At 45.5% G+C, this 24,050-nt stretch overlaps 1 protein-coding gene across 1 annotated transcript in view; it reads left to right on the forward strand.

Moving 5' to 3' along the window:
* Positions 1-8,321: 8,321 nt before the first annotated feature.
* Positions 8,322-24,050, forward strand: part of Iqgap1 (IQ motif containing GTPase activating protein 1) — a 91,820-nt gene continuing 76,091 nt past the window's right edge. The window contains exons 1-2 of the mRNA XM_032893334.1: positions 8,322-8,492; positions 11,195-11,294. Of these exons, the coding sequence (XP_032749225.1) occupies positions 8,438-8,492; positions 11,195-11,294 (155 nt within the window). The 5' untranslated portion in view covers positions 8,322-8,437. The remainder of the gene's footprint in view (positions 8,493-11,194; positions 11,295-24,050) is intronic.

Consider the following 24,050-nt stretch of genomic DNA (forward strand, 5'->3'; position numbering starts at 1 on the left):
GAGGGTAGAGAACCTGAAAACACAGAGGCTGCTCAGTCTACACAGCAGGATGCCTCAGCAGTCTTAACCTGGCGCTCCTGGACAGCCGGGGGTCTTCAGTCTGCGCGGCAAGGCTGAAGGAGCTGCACGGCGGAGGCGGGGGCTTTGACCAGAGCAAAGGAGATCAAACGCTTTTCCTGGACTTCCTTAGAGGCGGGCGTTCTGGGAGGTCCTGTCCACTCTGGAGAAGGCTTTCTTCCTCAGTCACCCTTCCTGGAAATATGCCTATAGACCTTCCCAAAGGAGTATTTCTTAGTTGAATTCAGAGCCAATCAAATTGGCAGTTAAGATTAGCCATCACAGAAAGCCCTTAATCCCAACACTCTGGAGGCAGAGGCAGGTGGACCTCTGAGTTTGAGGTCGAGAGAGAGAGAGAGAGAGAGAGAGAGAGAGAGAGAGAGAGAGAGAGAGAGAGGTGTTTGTTTTAGGGCTACACAGAGAAACCCTGTCTTGAAACCACTCCCTCCCCCAATATTATCCATCACAATTTCTCTCTCTCTCTCTCTCTCTCTCTCTCTCTCTCTCTCTCTCTCTCCTCTCTTTCTGTTTTTAGTTGAGATTCAACAAAGACCAACGCAGGAGCTCGAAGGAAGCCTTTGTGGTGGTGCCCTGTCGCTGGGGTAAGTGTAGCTCTCTTCCTTCCATCTCTAGAATTAGGTTATCCAGGGTGTTCAGTGAACAGGACAAATAAATGAACTCAGATTGTGTGACCAGATGATTATGGGATACCTCAGACCTGTCAGAAGAAGCAGAGCTCAGCTAGCTCATAGTCTTCTTTTTTTTTTTTTCCGGAGCTGGGGACCGAACCCAGGGCCTTGTGCTTGCTAAGCAAGCGCTCTACCACTGAGCTAAATCCCCAACCCCATAGTCTTCATTTTTATAAGCTTTTCTCATTAGTTTACTTGACAACACTACTTAGAAGCCACCTCAGGGAGTATCCAAAATGTCCCTGGGAACTTATATTAGTTTTCTATTGAAATTCAAGTATGTGGCAGCTTCCTCTCCTCCTCCTCCTCTTCCTTTTCTTCCTCCTCCTCTCCCCTCTTTCTCCTCCTCCTTTCCATTCCCATTCTTATTCTTCTTTCGAGACAGAGTCTTGCTACATATTCCCAATTGGTCTCAAACTCCCAGCAATCCTCCTGCCTTTACCTCCCGAGTGCTGGGATTATAGGCATGTACCACTATGCCCAGTTTATCAAGTACCTGGGGACTTACAGGATTCTGAGCACACTAGCATGCTTTCTATCAACTGAGCCACATTCCCATCTCTGATATCACCCATCTTTAAGCAATGATAGGTGTCTTCTCTATCTGCTTTTTTCATGAGGTCCTTAGCTAGTTGGCTTTTGTTTGTTTGTTTTGTGCGGCTTCTCGACCTCTCTTGCTCTCAGAAGCACATACATGTGAAGGTGCTTTCCATTTGAGGTATGTCATTTCTGAAGTGCTCATGGGAACCCAGGGAAAACATGATTGATTGAGGGAAGGGAGCAACATTTCATTTGGGTCTGGGCTGTTAAGTGAGAGTTCCCCAGATGAGAGGCTAAGGTTATTCCAGGAGCCTCTGTCATGGGTGCTTATCTCCAGCCATTAATATTGGCTCACTCCCATCAGCTTATAGACATCTTGAGGTCATGAACCCATGTGAGTTTCTAAAATGTCCAGACAGCTCGTTATTTTGCCTTTTAATGCCTATTTATGGATTGGTTTGGTATGTAATAACTTTCTTTGTGTTTGTGTTTGCTGCAAGATTGTATTTCTAGTATGTCATTGTAGAGAACATAGAGATGTAAACAAACCAGGTCCGCAAGTCCAGTAACCTCACTTCCTGGAGAACTGCAGTTAATATATTGTCCTGGATGCTCCTCTTTTCTTTTTTGAGACTGGGTTGCATCATATAGCTCTGACTTGTCTAGAACTCTCTATGTAGACCAGGCTGCCTGGACCTCTTAACTATTGCCTGTCTCTGCCTCCAGGCATGAAAGACAAGCACACCATCACCCCTCCCTTCTGACCTCCAAGAGAGGGTCTTGAACCCATTATTCTCTCATCTTTGCCTCCTGAGATCAGGGATATACAGATGCGTGCCACTACTCCTGACTGTTCCTCTGTTCACTATTCCTCCTTCCTCCTCCTCCTCCTCCTCCTCCTCCTTCTTCCTCCTCTTCCTCCTCTTCCTCCTCCTCCCTCCTCCTCTTCCTCCCTCCTCCTCTCCTCCTCTTCCTCCTCCTCCTCTTCTTCCCCTTTCCCCCCCTCCCTCCTCCTCCTCTGTCAGAATATGGTCCAAGAATGTCCTGTGAGGAGATTTTTGAGTGCTTGTGAGAAAACTCTAAGAAAAAAGGAGTCTGGTTGATAGGTTATTTCTCTGCTGCCGGTGAAATGAGCCAATTTAAGCCAGATTAGATTATATTAAAGGCAGGTTTGTTGGAAAGCTGCTCTCAGGTGAGTTCACTGGCCCCAAGGACCAAGGCCAGGGAAGTTGCCTTGGGGAAAGGAAGAGCAGGAGGGGAGGGAGAGAGAAAGAGAGAAAGGGGCCCATGACCATGAGGAGAGAGAGAAGTCGAGGAGGAAGAAGAAAAGAAAGGGAGGAGGAGAAGAGGGAAGAGAAAAAGAGAGACCAAAATACCTGGATTATATAGGAATGAGCCTCTGAGGGAAGGGCAGCTCAGCCAAGAGTTGGGGACAGAGTATGCCAGGTAGGGACTGAGGAATGCTGGGAAAACCTGGAGGCCAGGTCTGCTTTGGTATGTAAACTCTATGCCTCAGTCCCTTGTCCCAAGATCCGAAACCAAACACTGGTGACCTCACGAAATTGTTCTCCCAATGTGTTTTTTGTGCCCATCACAGGTGCAGCAGATAGGCGTGGATTTGCTTCAGATTCGTTACACTGGCTAACATTAGTTTTTCATATGCCTCTATGGAAAACCAGGTTTCTGTCAGGCGAGGTTTGCCCTCTGGTCGTATGCTTCACTCATGTGACCCCTCTGAACACTCTGTCTGATGCTCTGAATAAAGTTGGCTATTTCATGAGACTTTAGTCTGTCTCATTTATCGACCCTATTCTCCCAGGTCACGCCACCTTATAGAGTGGTAAACAAGTGTAGCCTGAATCAATACCTATACACTAATGCTGATCAACTTCAGGAATGTACACAGCTAGCGTTAGCGCTCAGAAAGCTCACACAGCTCCATTCTTAGACTGTGTTCTGAAATTCTTTGTTATTGTTGTTGTTGTTGTTGAGAGTCTCAGGTAGACCAGGCTGGCTTCAAAATCAGTATGTATCAAAGGCTAGCCTTGAGCTCCTGGTCCTCCTGCCTCTTTGTCCCAAGAATTGGGATTGTAGGTGTGTGTTACTGCCCTTGGATGTCTTAATATTTTTTAAAGATTTATTTATTTATTATCTATAAGTACACTGTAGCTGTCTACAGGCACACCAGAAGAGGGCATTGGATCCCATTACAGATGGTTGTGAGCCACCATGTGGTTGCTGGGATTTGAACTCAGGACCTCTGGAAGAGCAGTCAGTGCTCTTAACCACTAAGTAATCTCTCCAGCCTGGATGTCTTAATATTTTAAAGAGAATAGTTTCATAATTTGTTTGGGAGTTCAGAATTTATCTCCATGCAAACATCGTTTCAGAAGTCCTGATGTCTCTTGCTCACCCAGCTTCCTACTAAAGACATTCAGATTCTCTTCTGCTTCAGGTGACATGTCTTAAACACCCCACATACATTGAAAACATAGTAAGCTGAAAACTGTGCTAACATATCAGCAGCTTAGTGGATGCCCCAGCTTAACCTCACTGCTCAGAGCACTGATATTATCCCACAGCTGGACATCTACTGACTATCTCTAGTCAAAGGGGAAAAAAAATGCGATTTAAAATTTGAAGTCTGGTTTCTATTGAACATGTATCTTTTACATCATCAAAAAATTGAAAACGAAAAAAAAAAAAATGAAAACGGGCTGGAGAGATGGCTCAGCGGTTAAGAGCACCGACTGCTCTTCCAGAGGTCCTGAGTTCAATTCCCAGCAACCGCATGGTGGCTCACAACCATCTGTAAAGAGATCCGATGCCCTCTTCTGGTGTATCTGAAGACAGCTACAGTGTACTTATATATAATAAATGAATAAATCTTTAAAAAAAAAAATTGAAAACAATGGCGTCACTTGTTACTTTGTGTTGCAACAAGTTTTTACTATGTGACCCAGGCTGACTTCAAATTTGCTATCCTCCTGTCTGAGCCCTCCCAAATGCTATGATTAGTTTATATGTACCACCATGCTGAGTGGTGACTAGATCCATTCTAAGACCCCAAGGCCATCATTTATAATATTCAGGTCTGTATTCTGTATTCATAATTGGCATCTTGTTCAAGGGCAGCCCACCTGTGGGCTCATATGCTAGTAAGGTAAAAAGATGAGCTGAGGGCTGGAGAGATGGCTCAGTGGTTAAGAGCACGGACTGCTCTTCCAGAGGTCCTGAGTTCAATTCCCAGCAACCACGTGGTGGCTCACAACCATCTGTAATGGGATCTGATGCCCTCTTCTGGTGTCTCTGAAGACAGCTACAGTGTAGTCATATACATAAGATGAGCTGAAATAATTACATGTTACTCCTGGTCCTCCTGCCTCTTTCTCCCAAGGAACCATTTCCACAGACTTTGTGTCTGTCTCTCTACCAATCCCAGGCTGGAATCACAAAGGAAGGCAGGCCAGGCAGAGTGTCCCTGAAGAGCTTCACCCTGTGCTCAGTGACCTTAGACCAGGACTGCTCTAATTTTCATAGCAGAGATGGCAGAGCTAGTTCTTCCACTCATGGCGGCTCACATTAACCTAGAGTTGTATACCATCGGACCTGGACTGCCCTCTTCTGAACCTAACAAACTGCACACCTGGAACTGTATACAAAGCCACTTCATCTTTTTTTTTTTCTTTTAAAGATTTATTCATTTATTATATATAAGTACACTGTAGCTGTCTTCAGATACACCAGAAGAGGGCATCGGATCTCTTTACAGATGGTTGTGAGCCACTATGTGGTTGCTGGGAATTGAACTCAGGACCTCTGGAAGAGTAGTCAGTGCTCTTAACCGCTGAGCCATCTCTCCAAAGCCACTTCATCTTAACATAGGAAGACACCTGTCCCCTTGTCCCATGTGCCTTCTTTATTAACCTACAGGTTTGAAGTGTTTGAAGATACAGAAGTAGCCAAGTAATTGAACGTAACCAAAATTGTTTGGTTTTTAAAAATCAACTTGTGATGTTTGGATAGATGGCTCGGAGATGGAGTGGCTGTTCTTCTATAGGGCCAGGGTTTGATTCCCAGGGCCCAAATGGATTACAATTGGCTGTAACTCCAGTCCCAGGGGATTCAATACCTTCTTCCTCTGGCCTCTGAGAGCACCAGGAATGCACATGGTACAGAAACATATGTACAGACAAAGCACCCATACACTGGGGCTGGAGAGATGGCTCAGCAATTGAGAGCAGTTAAGGGGACCTGGGTCTGGGGTTCCCAGTACCCACATGGTGGCTGACAACCAACTGTAACTCCAGTTTGAGGGGATCCCGTACCTTCCACTGACCTCAGGTGTCTGGCACCCACACGGCACACAGGCATCCACGCTGGCAAATCACTCACATACATAAAATAAAATTGGAAAACGTAACCCACAGAAAATAAAATAAAAAATGTTTAAGAAGTGACTTGTTAAAAAACCAAAACAAAAACAAGAACAACAGGGCAGTGGTGGCTTCTGCCCTTATTCCTATCACTCAAGAGGTAGTGGCACGTGGATCTCTGTGAGTTCAAGGCCAGCCTGGTCTACAGAGTGAGTTCCAGGACAGCCAAGCCTATACAGAAAAATCCTGTCTCAAAAACCAAAAAAACAAACAAAAAAAAACCCCAACAAAAACCAAAAACCATAAACCAAAACACAAACAAAAAAACCCCAATAAAAACCAAAAACCAAAAACCAAAACAAAAAGCCCCAAAACAACCTTCTCAAACCCAACGAAAGCAAACCAAACCATGCTGACCTCCTCCAAAGGATGAAACCTGTAAGTTGAATTTAAAGGCCAGAGAAAGGTTCACTGGGTTTTATGACTGAACCTATAGTTTTAACTGCACAGGACCCTAGGGGAGAGGGTTGATTGAGCTCAGGAATTCCAGGCAAGCTTAGTTAGCATACCTAGATTCCATCTTTAAAAATTAATAAAAGTACCCCAGCCCCCACACATATACTCAAACCCACAAAACAGAATAGGAAAAAGCCTGGAAAAAAAAAAGACTTAGTCATAATAAACCTTCACATATTTGTGTGTGTGTTGCTCTAGATGGAACTAGGGCCTCATGCATGCTAGGCAGGTGTTTTGCCTCTGAGTTTTATCCCCTGCCCTCTTATAGGCTTTTCCTACTTATTTAAAGACAGGATCTTGTACTCACCTGCCTACCCCAGGTTTTGACTTTGCAATGAGATCTCCTGCCTCTGCCCCAAGAGTACTAAGGTGACTGTTATGGTCCAGCGCCATTGTGATGTATCTTCTTCCTTTAGTAGTTCATGGCTGAGGGTGTAGCTTAGTGGCAGAGTGATTGACTAGCAGATGTCAGAGCATGGGGTATATCCTAAACACCATATAAAGAAAGTTTTTTAAATGTATTTTTAGGGCTGGAGAGATGGCTCAGTGGTTAAGAACACTGACTCTTCTTCCAGAGGTCCTGAGTTCAATTCCCAGCAACCGCATGGTGGCTCACAACCATCTGTAATGAGATCTGACGCCCTCTTCTGGTGAGTCTGAAGACAGCTACAGTGTACTCACATTAAAATAATAAGTAAATCTTTTTTTAAAATGTATTTTTAAATTTTTATTTATCTTGACACAGGGTCTCTCTACATAGCTCTGGCTGTCCAGGAACTCACTATGTAGGCCAGGATGGCCTTGAACTCACAGAGATCTGTCTGCCATTACTTCCTGAGTGCTGGGATTAGAGTTGTGCCCCAACATGCCCAACTAAGAAGAAAGTTTGTAAGGAAAGAATGAGTAAAGTGAAAATGGCTGGAACAAAGAGCCTGAAATTGGGTTGTAAAGGTGCTCACCTGGTACGTTAAATAAGGCACACAAAGCAAACTGTGAAGGGAGTAATAGGGAAAACATATCTGTGACAAGAACTCTGAGGCTGGGCATGGTGGCACATGCTTTTAGTCCCGGCACTCAGGAGGCAGAGACAGGTGAATCTCCAAGGGTAGTCTTGCCTCTTTAGTGGGTTCCAGGACAGCCAGAACTACATAGTGAAACTTGTCCCCCCCACCCCACCCTCCAACACACACACACACAAAGAACTCTGTGTTTTTAGTGTCTGTGGGAGATGCAAAAGTGCACATTAGATGGTTTGAACCTACTGAGGGGCTTCTAGATTGTCTGGATTGTGAGTAGAAGCCATCAACTGTATATGGTGAGCATAAGAGTCCTGAGAATGGGACTTTAACTTTTATTGTTTTTTTTTTTTTTTTAACTTTTTGGAGGCAGTGTCTCACTCTGTAATCTAGGCTGGCACTTTAAAGATTACAAGGGCAGGGGTTGGGAATTTAGCTCAGTGGTAGAGCGCTTGCCTAGCAAGCGCAAGGCCCTGGGTTCGGTCCCCAGCTCCGAAAAAAAGAAAAGAAAAAAAAAATTTACAAGGGCAAAGGAAATCCTTAATAGGTTCAAGATACCCCGTAAGAACTTGCAAAGAAGAGTACAGATTGTAAAGAGGCGATAAATAGCTCTTCTGATTGAGCATCTTCATTCCCCAATTTAAGAGAATGAGCAGTTCTACGCTTTAGCACTGCGGGGGAGAACAGAGGCCAGATTGACAGAATATGGCAGAGTAGGGATGGGAGTCTTTCCTGACAGTGGGTCCCACTTGCGTCCAATAACACCCTGGGCCACCTGAAACGGCTCCTTTAAAGAGCCGCGGTACAGAGGGGGTTAACTCAGCTGTCAAGGAAAGGCAGGCGCCGAAAAAAGTTTGGATTTCAAAGCTGTAGACATTGGCGGCTTTTCAGTCTGAGCCGTAGATAGGGTGAAGGCTGGGGAGTGTCGGGACAACGGACCAAGCGGGCCTGGGGACTGCTACAGCGCCCCGCCTCTTCGCTTCCGCAAGTGGAGAGCTAAGCTAGCAGGGGCGGGGCCTGTAAAAAGTGACCACGCCCCTTCCGCTCGCTCTGGGGAGCGCAGCTGGGCGTGGACTCAAGGGCGGGGTCTGCGGGGCGGGACCTGCAGGGTGGGGCCGATGGCGCGGGGCGGGGCCTTGAGGACAGCGACAGCCCGCGCACTGGGCAGGAGTTGCTGCTGCTACGGTCGCCCGCGTCTTCAAGGTCTCTGCTCTTCCTCACCGGAGACCGGGACTCGGCCGCCATGTCCGCCGCGGAGGAGGTCGATGGCCTGGGTGTGGTCCGGCCGCACTATGGCTGTGAGTACGGGGTATTTGGGGGTGCGAGGGCGAGGTTTTCCCAGGGGCTCAGCGGAGCGGGTGCGCGGGGTGGCTTGGGACCGCACAGACCCGGAAGAGCAGCCGGCTGTATGGCTGGTAGCAAGGTTGGCGTCCGAGCCCTCTCGAGCTCCGGAGGCGGCGGGTAGAAACCTGGAGGCCTCAGCCTTCGCTAGGCGCTGCGGCAGGGGAGCCCCACCCAGAGCCTCCACCGGTTAGTTCTACTGAGATTGGGGAAGACGGCCTAGGGTGAGGTGGCAGGAGGACTGACTGTGCAGGGCGTGTCCTGGGCACTGGACCCAGGGGTTCTGCTCGGGCGTGGTGGGAAGGTGCTGCCCGGATTGCTGCCTGCGAGGGTGATCCAGGGCGCAGACCCGCTCAGCCTTAGGCTAGCTGCGGGGCGCAGTTCACTCTCTCCTGCTGGGTTCTCTCTTCAGCATTTCAAAAGTAAAATTAAAACATAAACACACCCAAATCGCCCCCGCTCCACTTCCTCATTTTCTGTGGCCATCCCTGCAACATTGGTGAATTAACCAGCTGTACGTGGGATTGAAGTTACAAGAGGATCCCTCTGATTCTCGGGTTTAGATTTTATGTTTTGAGGAAAGTGTTTTCTTAAAGGATACTTTAACACATCCAGGTATGCATTAGGTAGTGTTATAATGTGTGCCACGTTTGTGAAATCAGGGATGAAAAAGATCAAGCAGTGCCTTCAGAAACTGTCAGAGAAAGAGACAGGTGTACAGACGATTGATAATAAAATCAGTGGGGTTGGGAGTTTAGCCCAGTGGTAGAGTGCTTGCCTAGCAAGTGCAAGTCCTCAGCTCCAAGAAAAAAATTGGGTGCAATAAAGATAAACGACGCATGAACTAACTAGGTATAAAGAGTAATGGGGGTGAAGAGAAGGGACTTGAGGCCGTGGGAACACAGGTGCTGACTTTTTTTTTTTTTTCCCCGGAGCTGGGGACCGAACCCAGGGCCTTGTGCTTGCTAGGCAAGCGCTCTACCACTGAGCTTAATCCCCAACCCCCAGGTGCTGACTTCTGAACAGAGGGTTGAAGGATACAGTGTGGGGCAGGGTGTGCAAGAACACGACTTTGAGAGGGCAGACAAACTAAATGTGGTACTGGAGAATATAGGGTTACTGTGTGTGGGAACACATAGTGGCAGGGGGAGGAGAAGGGTAAGGAGCAGCCCAGGCTAGCATGAGAATAGCTTTATAGCCTTCCCAAGGAGTTAGGAATTCCCTCGTCCCTAGGGATGGCTGTGGAGGAGGCTGATGGCTGCAACACTTGGAGACAGGTGGGCGGAAAGGGCCCTTTATTAGCCCTGGGGCTGAGTTCATCCTACCTCAGTTTCCTCTTCTGTAGAGTAGTGGTAATCACAGGATTGTTCTGGGCTAGAGTGGGAGAAAGTGTGTAAATTGCTTAGTCCAGGAGTTGCAGGCTTCCATTGTCAATAGATGGGAAGGCATGATGCCCTCTATCTTAATTCTGACTCACAAGGACAGACGTAGTTGATACTTCTTGAAGCTACAAGAAAAGGTAGTACATATATTTAAAACATTTAGAAATTTGGTTCCTTGAGAATTTTTTAACATAAAAAATGAAATATGATTATATCTATCTCCTATCTCTCCCCTCCAATGATTTATCTGAGATTGTATCTCACCGTATAATTCTAGCTGACCTCAACTTGCTGTTTAAGACAAGTCTGGCCTTGGACTCAGAAGTCTGCCTGCCTCTGCCTTCCAAGTGCTGGGATTACAGGCTTGTGCTATTGCATCTGCATCTTTTTCTTTAAGAAAAAAAATTATGGGGGCTGGAGAGATGGCTCAGTGGTTAAGAGCACTGACTGCTCTTCCAGAGGTCCTGAGTTCAATCCCCAGCAACCACGTGGTGGCTCACAACCATCTGTAATAGGGTCCAATGCCCTTTTCTGGTGAGTCTGAAGAAAGCAACAGTGCACTCATATGAATAAAATAAATAAATACATCTTAAAAAATAATTTATGTGTTTGGGTGATTTGCCAACATGCATAATGTCTGTGCACTATGTGTGTACCTGGTGCCTGCAGAGGCCAGAAGAGAATGTCAGGTCCCCTGAAACTGGAGTTATAGCTCATTGTGGGTACTGGGAATTGAACCTAGATCCTCTGTAAGAACAGCCAGTCCTTTTAACTGCTGAGCCATCTCTCCAGCCCCTAGGCTCTCTAAAGTAAAAAAAAAAAAAACAAAAAACAAAAAAACCCACTAAGTCCAACTAGTGCTGCCCCTATGTGCATGAATGTCTTGACTGTCCATCGGAGCATGGGCAGCTTACCAATGACCTGACTCCCATATGATGCATAAAACATGATTTTATATGCATGAATGCATGCATAGACATGTGCACAACATATATACCTGGTGACCTGGGAGGTCAGAAACGGCATTGGCTCCTCTTGAACTAGAATTACAGATGCTTGTGAGTGGCCATGTAGGTGCTAGAAACCCTGGTCAACAAGTGCTCTTAACTGCTGACACGTCTCTACAGCCCCTTACCATATATATATGATATGTATATCATATATATAGAGAGATATATACAGTATATCTATATCTATCTATCTATGACTGTGGCTCTCATTTATTTCTGAGGAGAGTCACGGTGCTTGGCGTTTACACTCTTTCCTTCTCGTTTTAGCTGTCCTGGATAATGAGAGACTCACGGCAGAGGAGATGGATGAGAGGAGGCGGCAGAACGTGGCCTATGAGTACCTTTGTCATTTGGAAGAAGCAAAGAGGTACAGATGGACTAATTGGAGAGTTGACTGGGAGAAGGAACCGATGTTGTATGCTTTAAAAAAGATTGGCTTTTATTTATGTGTATGCTTTTTGGAACCCGTGTATGGCTGCCCATGGAGTTAGAAGGTGTTAGATCTTCCTGGAGCTGGAGTTACAGTCGGCTGATGTGGGTGCTGGCAGCCCAGCTCTGGTCCTCCGAAAGAGCGGCAAGTGTTCCTAACTGCCGAGCCGTCTAGCCAGCCTCTGCAGATAGCACTTTGTGTGCATTATACTTTAGGTAAGAGTGTTGGAGGCTGGTCGTTGAGAGGATAAGTAGAAGTGTAGAGCGTCTATTCATGGGAACAAGTGGGCCATGGTGGTTTATGATGAAACACTGTCCAACACTTATGCATACTGAAAAGGTTTCCAGCTTTGTAGTTTTCAGCTTTTCTTCTGTTTATAGTGGTTGTTTTGGGTACTGCCAGCTGTCTGTTAGAGATAACGTTTTAAAGTTAGAGTTTGATGTTCTTGATCCTAATGGTTCCTAATTCTTCACAGGCTTCCGTTTGTGTATTGAGCCCATCTCCTCGTGACTCAGAGTGGGTATCAGGTTTAGGGGGCTGATAGGGTGGGCTGAAAGGGGCTGAGGACATATATACCTTAGTGGTGAAGTACTTGTTGAGTGCTCAAGGTCCGGGGAGATACCCAGTGCCAGAAGAAAATGGCAGAACCTTGTCTAGTAAGGTAGTGCCGTAGGTATAGATCTAACCATCGGCAGCACTGAGAGGCCTTTCGGCAAACTCAATGCTGCCACTTTTTTTTTTTTTTTTTTGAGATGGGGTGTCAGCCTTAGGCTGTCCTCAGACTCACTCTGTTGTCTGGCCCTCCCAAGTGCTGAGATCACAGGCATGCGCCACCACGCCCATCCCCTCTGCGTTCTTCTTAGCTGCCGTTTATCTTTTCTAGATATCTCAAGACCTTGTGATCTTAATTTTAGGGTGTCAGTTTGTTATCAGTGGTTCCTTTTGTTGGGTTGCTTATATTTCTTTGCAAGGTTCCAGGGTAGATAAGCACAATTATAGGTCATGTACACTGAGGAATAATAGAAGATAATTGTCACCCAGGTTTAATGAAGATCAGGGATGTTTCAGACCGGCTGTATAAAACCTGAGTGGAGATTTGATTTTTCTGCTAAGAGCACGCCAGGAAAGTTGGCAATAAATACGAGTTCCTGAGCCCAGGAACCCCTTCAGAGCTTCCCTTTCTCGAAAAATGACAAAACCAGCCCCAGTTACAGTCCCCTTGGTGCCCCTCCCTGACGCTATAAGACTGAAGTGGTGGGTCCCTCTGGAGTTTGTGAGTCACCTAGGAATTCCTAGGAGTGGGACCTGGCTCTTAACTCCAGAGCCATCTTTTCTCTTGTGTCTTCTTGAGTCTTAGCTGCTTCTCTGAGTTTGAAGCCTGTTCAGAAAGTCAGAGAAAGTTATTAGTTAGATAAGGATTATCGATGAAGACAGCAGTCTTTCCCGGGCCGATGCTGCGGTTTCCTCCTCTTCCTGCTTCCTCCTCCTTTCTTCTCTTTCTCCTCCTCTTCCTCCTCCTCCTTCTTCCTTCTTCCTCATCTTCTTTCTCCCCTCCCCCTCTCCTCTTCCTTTTTTTTTTTTGTTTGTTTGTTTGTTTGTTTTTTGAGACAGAGTTTCTCTGTGTAGCCCCAACTGTCCTAGAACTCACTCTGTAGACCATGCTGCCCTCGAACCCAGAGATCCACCAGCTTCTGAGTGCTGGGATGAAAGTTCTGCACCACCACTGCCCGGCTGACACTGGTCTTCTAAATGGAAGCTTCTTGTGATGGTTTTGGTAGTGCCGGGGGCTGACGCATAACGAGCGTTTGCTGAGGCACTGAACCGCTTTTCCCACTTACTGGGAAACTGCAGGTAGCAAGAGAAGAAGGTACTGCGAGGAAGGGGACATTTTCTCCTAGGAAGTTTGTAAGGCAATACAAACACATAGTCCTCGGACACTTAACTTGTGACCTCATTGTGGAAGGTCAAGGAATTTGTCAGCTGCAGCTGGTCTCAGAAGCCATTTTGTGCTCCCTGGAGCCATTGGGAATGAGAAGGGAGACACCAGCTTGCAGATTCCCTCTCCTACCTGTAATTCTTCCGCTTGGATTTCCCCTGTGACATCACCATTTTACAGCGGGACACTGACGTCTACATCTTACCTCTCATTCAGTCTCTCAGAGCATGTTGCCGATATCCACTGTGACAGTGTCATACCACTCGGCCAGCTTAAAGTTTTACTTTTCCAGAAGTGCTGGGGATCCGAGCCTTGTGCCTGCTAAGTGCTGGGCATGCACGCTCACCATTGGGCTACACTCCTAGCACAAGGTCAGCGTCTGTGCAGACTAGCCATCTCATTTCAGCGAGGAAGCCAAGGCCTGAGCTTTCGTAGTTTACTTATAGCTTGTCTTCTAGGGGTAAGGATCATGTAACCTAGGCTAGCCTGGAGTTCACAATGTAGCTGAGGATGACAGAAACCATGAGCTCCATGCCAAGGTTGTCTGCCAGCACACCTGGCTTCCCAGCGTTTCCTGGTTAAGGGATGTTCATTGTTTGTGCAGTGGTCCTTAACTGGGTATGTGGTGTGTGCACTAGAGTCTCCTGGGAAAGTTTTCGCCAGTGCAGGTAATCTGGGTTTTACTGTGGAGCACAGTAGTGTCCTACTGCCGAGCTATGCCGAAGCTCCATACCTAAATACTTCAAATGCCTTTGGTGATTTAAATCGACTTCCTTACCCTGTTGAGAAGTAGGGCATTCATACCTTTAACACATTTACATTTTTTGAATGGTTTTTAGCCCATAGCCTCCTCGGGAGTTAATGGTGCTCTTGATATTTTCTTTTTAGGCGCAGTACTTACTGGTAACATTTTATTTGCGGTATTTTAAAGCATGTACTTTCCAACAGGTGTGTTTCCCAGTATATAAAAGTAGCCCGTTTATATAACCCATTGAGAGACCATTAGTCTGAAGGATTTCTCAGTTGGCTGTTTACTTTAGGAAGTAACTTAGGCAGTGCGGACATCTGTGACAGTCTTTATTCATCCGTTTGTTTTAAGCTTTGGACATAATAGTTGTGCATTGCCTGTATTGTGTGTGTCCTGGCACTGGGAAAATGTTGTCTGGTTTATTTTAGGGAGTAAATGGTATCAAATTTGGATTCTGTACTGTTCCCCTGGCCCCATCCCCCAGCATTCAACAGCAACCTCTGATTAGAAAATCGGTTGTGGAAGTATCTAAGTTGTGACTAGAGAGAGCTGGGAAACCTGGCAATGTTATGGCAGGACAAGAGGAGTAGTATTTCTACCAGTCACCTAATGTGATGCCTGCTGGTCAGTCAGCAGTGGCCAGGACTTCTCTGTCCTGTTGCCTCACCTGGGCAGCTGGGCTGTGTCTGTGAGCTCCTGAGGCTCATCTTCCCCTCTAGCAAAAGCCCATGTTTCCTCTTTAGATTGGCCTGGTCCTATTTCCTCCCAAGTTGGAGGAGCCCCAAGGTCTGGGGTTTACATCAACTCGGAGGCCAGGAATAAAGATGAGGGAGATCCAGGGGAGAAAGGCTCCCTCCATACTTCTACTTATAACACCTCTGCTCCTCCAAGGAGGCTCCACCTTAGTACACAGGCACCATTGTGTGTCCCCGGGCTCTCTACTTCTCCTGTACCTTTCACAGAGTCTGTTCTTGGGGACGTGAGTTGAGAGAACGAGATTGAATGCATGGAGACTGGTGTGTGTCTGTGTGTAGAAAGGTCAGAGGATGCTGCAGGTTTGGGTTTGGGTTCATAGTTTCCCCAAAGGTTAAGTGAGGACATTTAAGTGTGGGTTTCGTAAAAGTATGTACTGGGCATAGTTGAGAATATGACTAAGATCGCTGCTTTACTGCTTGACAAGTGGCTTCAGTGTGGATATTAAGCCGATGCCCTAATAAAATATTTTAGAATGCTAAAATAAAGCAGAGCAAAGACTATCAAAGGATACTTTTAGCACTTACACTTACTTCTTTCTTTACGTATTTACTTATGGCTGCTCTGATTGGGCTTGACATTTATTTAGCTGTATGGGAGAGGAATGCCATTTCATCTGTTGAAGGAGGTGACAATGACATGTGAGGTATGTAGGTAGGTACTTGGGTCTTGAGACAAGAGAACGTAACAGAGAAGGATCAGAAGGTGGCTTAGGTAGAAAAAGGAAAGGAGCCAAGAGAGAACGTATTAGGTAGGTCAGAGGAGTGCAGAGAGTTTGCAAGCGAAGGAAAATTCATTTAGGTTAAAGGCCACACAGACAGTTCATTCTTGTACTCTTCAATAATCTACTTAGTCCCCTCTTTCAGGGCCTTTCTGGTGTATCCCTTTGAGTCTTCCCTGGGCTACCTTCTCCCTAAGTACTCATACCCCAGGGTGTGGACACTCCTCCAACTCCCCTTGTAGAAAGGCAAGAACAGGCTGTGGCTGGTTGGAGATTGCCGGAGACCACACAATGTTAACAAGAGCTTAGCATTAACTGGAAGCACTTTACTTCAATTGAGGGGAACTGAAAAGGTATTTTGGAAAGAACAACTTTTGAAAACAGATTCCCTTTTGTGTGTACATCTTTGCTGTTGGCATAGAACATTTTCTAGGTTGGTCTCTTGAGATCCCTTTCCGGAATGGTACTAGAATTCCAGGAACAGCTGGATATTTCCCAGGTCAGACTCTGATTCTGAAAACAGAAGTTAAGATATTTACAAGGTAGAACCCCTAAATGCATAGGCAAGATACCTAGGGAGATTAGCATGCTTTTGGAGTCTTAGATGGAGAAGTATTGCTGAAGGGGGAAGGAAGAAGCAGATGTGTTCCTCGCAGCAACAGCACAGTTTCACATAGCAACAGCGCCGCTCACGCAGCAACAGTGCTACAGATGTGAGCTTTTTCCTAATATGGCTGTCAGGCACTTTTACCAGAATCCATGGTGCATTTTACAAATGTGAAGCTGAGGCAGGGTGATGTGTCACAGGCCTTCAGTCCTAGCACTGGGGACCGATGCAGGAGGAACAGAGAGACAAATCTTTGAGTTTGAGACCAGCCTGGTCTACATAGTGAAATTCAGGCCAGCCAGGGCAACATAAAAAGACTTTGTCTTTTTTTTTTTTTTTTTTTATATGAAGCTGGGGTTGGAAAATGGCTTAATGGTTATAGGAATTAAAGAGCACTTGAGTTCAGATCGACAGAAAAATGCCAGGTGGGTGTGGCCTGTCTGTAATTCCAGCCCCAGAAAGCTGTCAGACAACACTAGTCATCTTAGCAAACTCTGGGTTTGATTGAGAGACCCTGCCTCAGTGAATAAGGTAGAAGAGTAATGGTGGGTGTGATAAACCTTAGATTTCCACATGCACACATGGAGCCATATGTGTATATGTGTATGCATACATAAAGAGAAATGCACACACACACACACACACACACACACACACACACACACACACACGTGAAAACTGGAAAAACATTTGAAGCTGTGTGGGTAGCTCCAGTTGTAATCCCAGCCTCTGGAGTTGGAGCCCTGGGAGGTTAGGAATCAGTGTCACCATCAGCACCATCTCCTCTAGTGTGAGCCACAGGAAACTCAGTCTCAGAACTCACAGAAATAGTGAGCTGGGGTGAGATGTGAGCTGAACACTCAGGGAGGCTGAGACAGGAAGATCGTGAGCTTGAGGCCAGCCTAGACTGCATAGCTGGATTCTGTCCAAAGGAAACAAAACAAAAGGCTTGTGGGGTTGTGCATGCTTACCTAGTCTCAGGATTTGGAGAATGAGGCAGGATTGAGAACTTGAGACCAGCATGGGCTTCAAAGTGAGATCTGCCTCAAAAACAAACAAACCAACAAACAAACAAACAAACAAACCAGACAAAGTGGGACAATTTTAAAGGTCTCTGGTATAGTGGTATAGCAGGCCAGTCGTTACCATCATTGCTAAGAAAAGTCATACAGCTGCCCCCGTGATACTGACAGCCACATAGAGCACACTGAAAAAGTCTAAAGGCTGTTGAGGTAACTGGGTCATGGAGAAGAACGTTGAAATATTTGGGTGAACTGAAAAGAATGGGACTTTGAGTTTGAGCAGGTAGGCATACGCTTTGATTCTCTGGTTTTGCAAGCTGTTTAACCCCAGGCAGTGGGCTACATGACCTTAGAGGGGAAAACTGTGTTACAGAGTTGCTTGCTATGGGGGTCGGGTGGTAGCCCAGGGAGATACAGAAAACACTCAGCAAATGCATTTTTAAAAGATTTACTGTTTTAGTGTCTTTTATGTGAGGGTTTTGCCTGCCCATACTTGCATATCACGCACGTGCTTGGTGCCTTCAGAGATCAGAAGAGTGCACTGAGTGCTAGAGGTGGAGTTAAGGATGGTTGTGAGCCACCATGTGGGTGCTGGGAATTAAACCCATGTCTTCTGCAAGAGCCTCTGAGCCACATCTCCAGCTCCGGTGAATGCGTTCTTTACCCTGGTCTGTGGACTAAGGGAGATGTAAAGATGAGAACTTGATGCAGGCCTTTAGAGTCCCAAGCACCTCTTACCCAATATGTGGCCTAGGATGCTATGCGATGGCCCAACACATTTGTGCACTGTCTTATGTCACAATGGCAGACGTTCGTTAGACACCCCTGTAAGGCTGGCGGCCCTCGTTTCCACTGGAGACTTCAGTAACTTTTGGAGAGGAAACAGTCACAGAGAAGAGCGGGGTGGGGGAGTAAGGGGACTGCCCTTCCACTGGCCACTGTCCTGTTGTGGCTAACATCCCTTTACACTGGACAGCAGTAAGGGAAGGCCGGGATTGTGCTGGGCTTGAGGGGTGCTGTGAAAGTGCATGGCTTTAGGTAGTTGTATCATAAATTCAACATTTTTAAAAGGTTCAGTTTGTTTTTATAGATATGCGCACATGCGTACAGGTGCTTGGGGAGGTCAGATGAGGGAGTTGGATCTCCTGGAGCTGAATTTATAGGCACTCGCAAGCCTCCCACATGGGAGCTGGGAACTGAACTCAGGTCCTCTGTAAGAGCCATTGAGCTTTCTCTCCAGCACCACAAAATTCCAAGATTTCTTATTGTTTTTAACATTCATATAAAATTTTTTTTTAGATTTATGCCAATTTAAAACGTTGCTTTGGCTAAGCAGAGAATACCTTGTTACATTTTTGTCTATAGTTTTTTTATTTTTATATCCAGATTTTCTGTTATCTGCTTATCTTTTATGGCCATGTTGTTAACTTCTGTAAGCTCTCCGGTTGTGTATATGTGTGTGTACGTGAGCGTGTGCACATGTTTTTGTGGGTGAGAGTGCACATATGCTCACATATGTGGAAGCCAGAAGCCAGCTCCAGGTGTCACTTCCTCCAGCAAATAGCCACTTTTTTTTTTCTTTTTGAGACAAGGTCTATTCGTCCTGAGGTTATGTAAAGTAAGGCTAGCCCTGAGATTACAAGCTGCTACCATGCCTGGCTTTCCCCACTAGCTTCTGGGGCTTGACTCAGCTCTTTAGTTTGCACTGCACTCCTTCCTGTCTCTGCCCCCACCCCCTTTGCTGTGATTACAGGTACACTCAGCCTGCTAACGTCCCTGTGGCTTCATAACTTTACTTAAGAAGATTTTCTTTAAATATTAGAGTGTTTCAGAAACCCCCCTCCAGAGGAGAGTGTGTGTGTGTGTGTGTGAGTGTGTGTGTGTGTGTGTGAGTGTGTGTGTGTGTGTGTGTGTGTGTGTGTGTGTGTGTGTGTGTGAGTGCGTGTGTGTGTGAATGTGTGTGTGAATGTGTGTGTGTGTGTGTGTGTGAATGTGTGTGTGTGTGTGTGTGTGTGTGTGAATGTGTGTGTGGTGTGTGTGTGTGTGTGAGTGTGAGATACATATCAACTTGTCTGGACTTGCCTGTCGTGGTGGACCTCTCTGGAGTACTCTTCACTTCGTTTGCTTTGTCCTTTCTTAGGAAACTGCAGCAGCTTCAGTTTGGCTCTTTGTCAAGTACTGTGACTTTTTTTACTTTTTTTACTTTTATAGACTTTTTGTTCCTTTCTGAATGGCATTGTCTTAGCACTTTTGTCTGTAATGTGGACTCTTTTCAGCGGGCCTGCGGTGTGCTGTGTGTGAGAGACAAGCACCTTACTACCAAGCCAGTCCTCAGTCAGACTCATTGATTTATAATAAATTTTAAAAGCTTTCCCCTCCCCCTTTTTATTTCTTTTTTAAAACTTATTTATTTACATTCCAAATGTTGCCCCCTCTTATATTTCTTAAAATTAATTTCCAAGTTAGCACATAAGGTAATGGGGTCACTGTGCGTTGTCATTTTCCTGCATATGCGTCGTTACATTTTGTTCTTCCCTGTGCTGCCCTCTGCCCTCCTCCTGGCTGGTCCCTTCTTGCAATATCTCTTTGTTTATTTTAGCTCTAGGAAATTATCCGCTTTACCTTTAATAATTGCTCCTGATTCATTAGTTCTGTCTTGAGGGGGAGCTGTACAGTCTCTTTATGACTTCTCTTCATTTCATTTGTTTATGTAAAGTCATAACAACCAGGCTGTAGTGTAAGTCATCGCAGCGGTCATCCTCCGTGTGCGCTCTGCATGTCTGCTCGATGCTATCTTGGTTTAGTTCTCACTGGGTCTGTTATCCGACTTCTTAGAGCATTCATTTTGACCTGTAAAGTCTTTTTACTCTTGTTAATAGTTAAGAGGGCCTTCATTAGTTCATGAAGAACATTGGGTAACATAGCAGTTCCCTCAGAGGCGGAGAAAAGGAGGCTCATGGGAGACGTGGGTTTGACATTTTACAGTTCTCCTTACAGACAGCGGTGTGGAGGTGGACGTGACCACACACCAGTGTTAACCGGTCGGCTGAGAGTACAGACTGTTGACCAGTCAAGATTGAGAAAGTCCTTGAGAGCTAAGCAGTCTGTTCATTTGACCTAATTTGGTATATAGTTCTCCTGGGTTTAGAGATCAAAGCAGTAATTGTGCTCATGTGTTTTAAACCCCCAGTGACAAAATGGTGAAAATGTATTTGAAGTCCTGAGTTAGCTTATTCTAGGAATTTCATTTCCTGGTCTTGCTAGGTGACCTGTCTCTGATTCTATATCATTTCTTCTGCTTTACTCTGTACTAATTTGGAGATACCTGTTGGTAGGTAGCAGGGCCAGTTTTGAGTTCTTTTAAACGATGTGATATTTGATGGACCCCTGGTTGCTTCTGATTGGGGCTGCCTAAAATAAACCCGGTGACAAGTATTTGTGTAAATAAAGCGCTGGTAGGCAATATGAGACCTTCAGGAAGTGATTCATATCACGGCTGTTGTTTGTTTAATTTGGGACTCCGTTGCTTAGAGACCATATCTTCGAGGAGGCTGAGTGTGAAATACTAGTTGAATGCCAAGGGCCAGGGGCTACCTGATCAAATTAATCACAGCCCTCCTCCTTCACTTTAATTTTGGAAGGCTCCTTATAGTGGCTTGGCAGTGTTTTTAATAAAAAAATGTAAACATATAAATGAAAGATTTGGTTAATGATTTAGTTTGAAAAGTAAATATTTACTTAAATTTGAATTTTCAGGAAACATAACTTTTTGGATAGACTTGGTTATTTCCAGCAGGCATTATATTATAGAAAACTTAATTCTTTCTGTGTAAGACAGCTAAAGGAAAACATCAAAATCCCCATGACACCCCAGATCCCCTAAACCTGCCAATTGCGATGATAAGAAATGCTCCCATGTGTCCCAAGTCAGTGACTTCCTCTTGCTCGGTCCCTGTCCCTTGTGGTCATCAGTACCATTTCATGAGCACTTTCTCTCTGTGTGTCTGCAGTGTGCCGCACTTTCCACACCGATCTAGTTAGCGCTCTGGATGCCCTGCGAGGGGCTCGTTTACATTTAGCAGACAAGACAGCAAAGCTCAGAGAAGCTAACCACTTGTGTAGTGGATTTCCACTTTACCAGGACTCCGAAGCCCTCGCTGCTTCCATGCTGCCGGTATCTGTACAAACGCCAACAGTCGTAACCATCACTGAATGACGAGGCGTCAGTGGAACATCACTGTGGCGTAGGCATTATTTTTATTCCCAAGAGGGGACAATGAATTCACTTGTTCCAAGGCCCCTTAACTGTCTGCGTAATTCAGGCCTAGGTGTGTGTCACACCAACTATTGCCAGTGTTCCTGACCTCTGCAGACATGGAAGGGGCAGCAGTAAGGTCGAGGGTTAAGACAACCGGCACTCAGCTGTCACTCGGCCTAGGACTGGAGCTGTTTCTGCTCATTGAAGTCTCACCCACCCTCTAATCTCCAATTTGTCTTTTGGTTTTGTTTTACATAGTGAGGACTAAACTGAGAGTCTCGTACGTGCTGGGCAAGTTGCCTGCTGCTAAACCACACCCCAGACCCTAGTGATTAGGAAAAAAGGTTCGAAGCAGGGCCTCCTTAAGTTGTCTAGGCTGGCTTCTGATTTGTCCTCCCACTCTGGTGTCAGGAGAAGGTTGGAGTTCTAGGCATGGCCCGCCACACCCATTTCGTCATATATTTTTGTTTTTAACTGGATGGTTAGGCTATTTCTCATCTTTTTTTTCCTACTTTCTAACCTGGTCTCTGCCTTTGGGTTTAGCTTTGGTCCCACCAGACAGTCCTTTGCTAAATAGTGACCTCATGCAGACAGGAGTGGCAAGTTGGATTGGAAATTGCCTTGCATCGTTTTGGCAAGAGCTGTGTTTGGGGGATTGTGGGTGGAGGAAGGACTTGTCTGAAGGCCTCTATTTCTTCTTTACTGAGAATGCTTTCCTGTTGACTCACTGGAAACCATAACGAAAAGCAGAAGGCACACTGGAGAGGCAGCTGCCAGCCCGGGCTGTGCTGCTGCTGGGGCAGAGGCTGAGGGCCTGAGCAGACACCAGCTGCCAAGACTGGTGAGATTTTTAAGGAGAGAAAGTAGAAGGGGATACTGGTTTTGTTGTGAAAGGTAATTTTTCAAAAAAAGTATCATTATGGCCCAGGTTGAACTTTTTTTTTTAAATTCAAAACCAGAGACTGCATGGCTGTGGTACATAATTCAGAGGGTATGGAGGTATAGAGAAGAAAAAGCCCGCCTGTCTCCTCACTCCTGTTTCTCCTGTCCCTCCGGCATCTTTTCCAGATAGATGACTGTTAGCCTTGTCCCCTTTTTATTCCAGATGTGTCATAAATATTTATTCCAGATTACCCTCTGCACTTTTATTTTGTGTAAGGTGTTTATAGTAACAGCATCTTAAGATATGTTTGAATTTATTAATCTTATATGTTAGCTTGTGGAGGCCTTTCCAGGCCATTTTATGCAGTCCTAATGTATATGAAATTACAGAAAGCCATTTGGGTTTGGAGAAATGGATAAACAGTGAAGGGTGCTAATTGCCCTTCCATGGGACCTGATTTGGTTCCCAGCACCCATACTGGATGACTCCTTTGGCCTCTTAGACACCTTTAATCATCTTGTGCATGTGTGTACACGTGCATAAACACACACATACACACGTTCTCTCTCTGTACTGGTTTCAGGGGTCATATACTCTGTGCCCCACTAAGCCAGGTCCAGCCATCCCTCCTCAATAAGGCAGTTAATGAAGGCAAAATAATAGCAAAAAGAAAAAAAGGGATTTATTCATGTAGCTGTGTTGGGAAGGGAGACAAAGCTAGTTCAGTTGACCTCCTGCAGGGTCAACTGAGGAGGACTAAGTATTTTTCTCTGTAGATGCCCCAGGGTGGCATAGTTTCCTTTCTCTGCAGGAGAGTCCTGGAGACTCTTTCTTGGGGTCCATTCTTTCAGTAGTCTGACAGCCAAAGAGGGAGTACATACATGTCTCTAAGAGTATATCCTGCTAAACAGGTTCGTACATACTCACACATACACATAATTAAAAATTACCCAAAACTAAGTCTTAAAAATATTCCCTTATGGTATTCTTCCCTTCCCCTTTCAGTGATGGAGCTTGGACCCAAGGCCTTGACCACGTTAGGCAAGTAATCTGCTGGACTTTACCTCTAGGCCAGCCCCTGCCTAATAGTGTTCTAAAACATATATACACACGTGTACGTAGCATCATTTAATATTTATAAATATATTACAATACATTAAATATGAATATATGTAATACACATACATGTGTAGCATGTAAATGATGAAACTGGACACGTGTGTATATGTATATACACACATATGTAGAGTTTTAACATTTCATTTACCTCTTTGATTCATTTAGAATTTTGGTGTGAGGACTTGGGTGGATATCTTATTTATTTTGTTTTGTTTGAAGCTGTGTTGTCTAGAACTGACTGTGTAGACCAGGCTGGCCTTGAACTCATAGAGATCCACCTGTCTCTGCCTCCTGAGTGCTGGGACAAAGGTGTGCACCAGCCTTTGATCCTAGCACATCCAGGATGTGTATTTTATTCTGTTTTTGTTCAGACTTTTGGATAATATCTTCAATTTTGTACATCATTAATAACTGTCTTAATACATTGGCAGAGGAATGTACCTTTAGTATCTGAACAGTGTGTGTGCACGCACGAGTGTGTGTGTCACTAAGGAAGGTAATGGTGCACACAGCATTTCTTAAGGTTCACTTTGCCATTGTCTCTCTCGCAGATTGACTGTCTTAGAAGCAGTGTTGTGAGTCTGTGGTCTGGGAAGCACTGTTCTCAGCATAGGTTAGGAATTGGAGCGAGGACTCCACTAAGAAC

Source organism: Rattus rattus, chromosome 2, assembly GCF_011064425.1.
Source record: "Rattus rattus isolate New Zealand chromosome 2, Rrattus_CSIRO_v1, whole genome shotgun sequence".
NCBI classification, from domain to species: domain Eukaryota; kingdom Metazoa; phylum Chordata; class Mammalia; order Rodentia; family Muridae; genus Rattus; species Rattus rattus.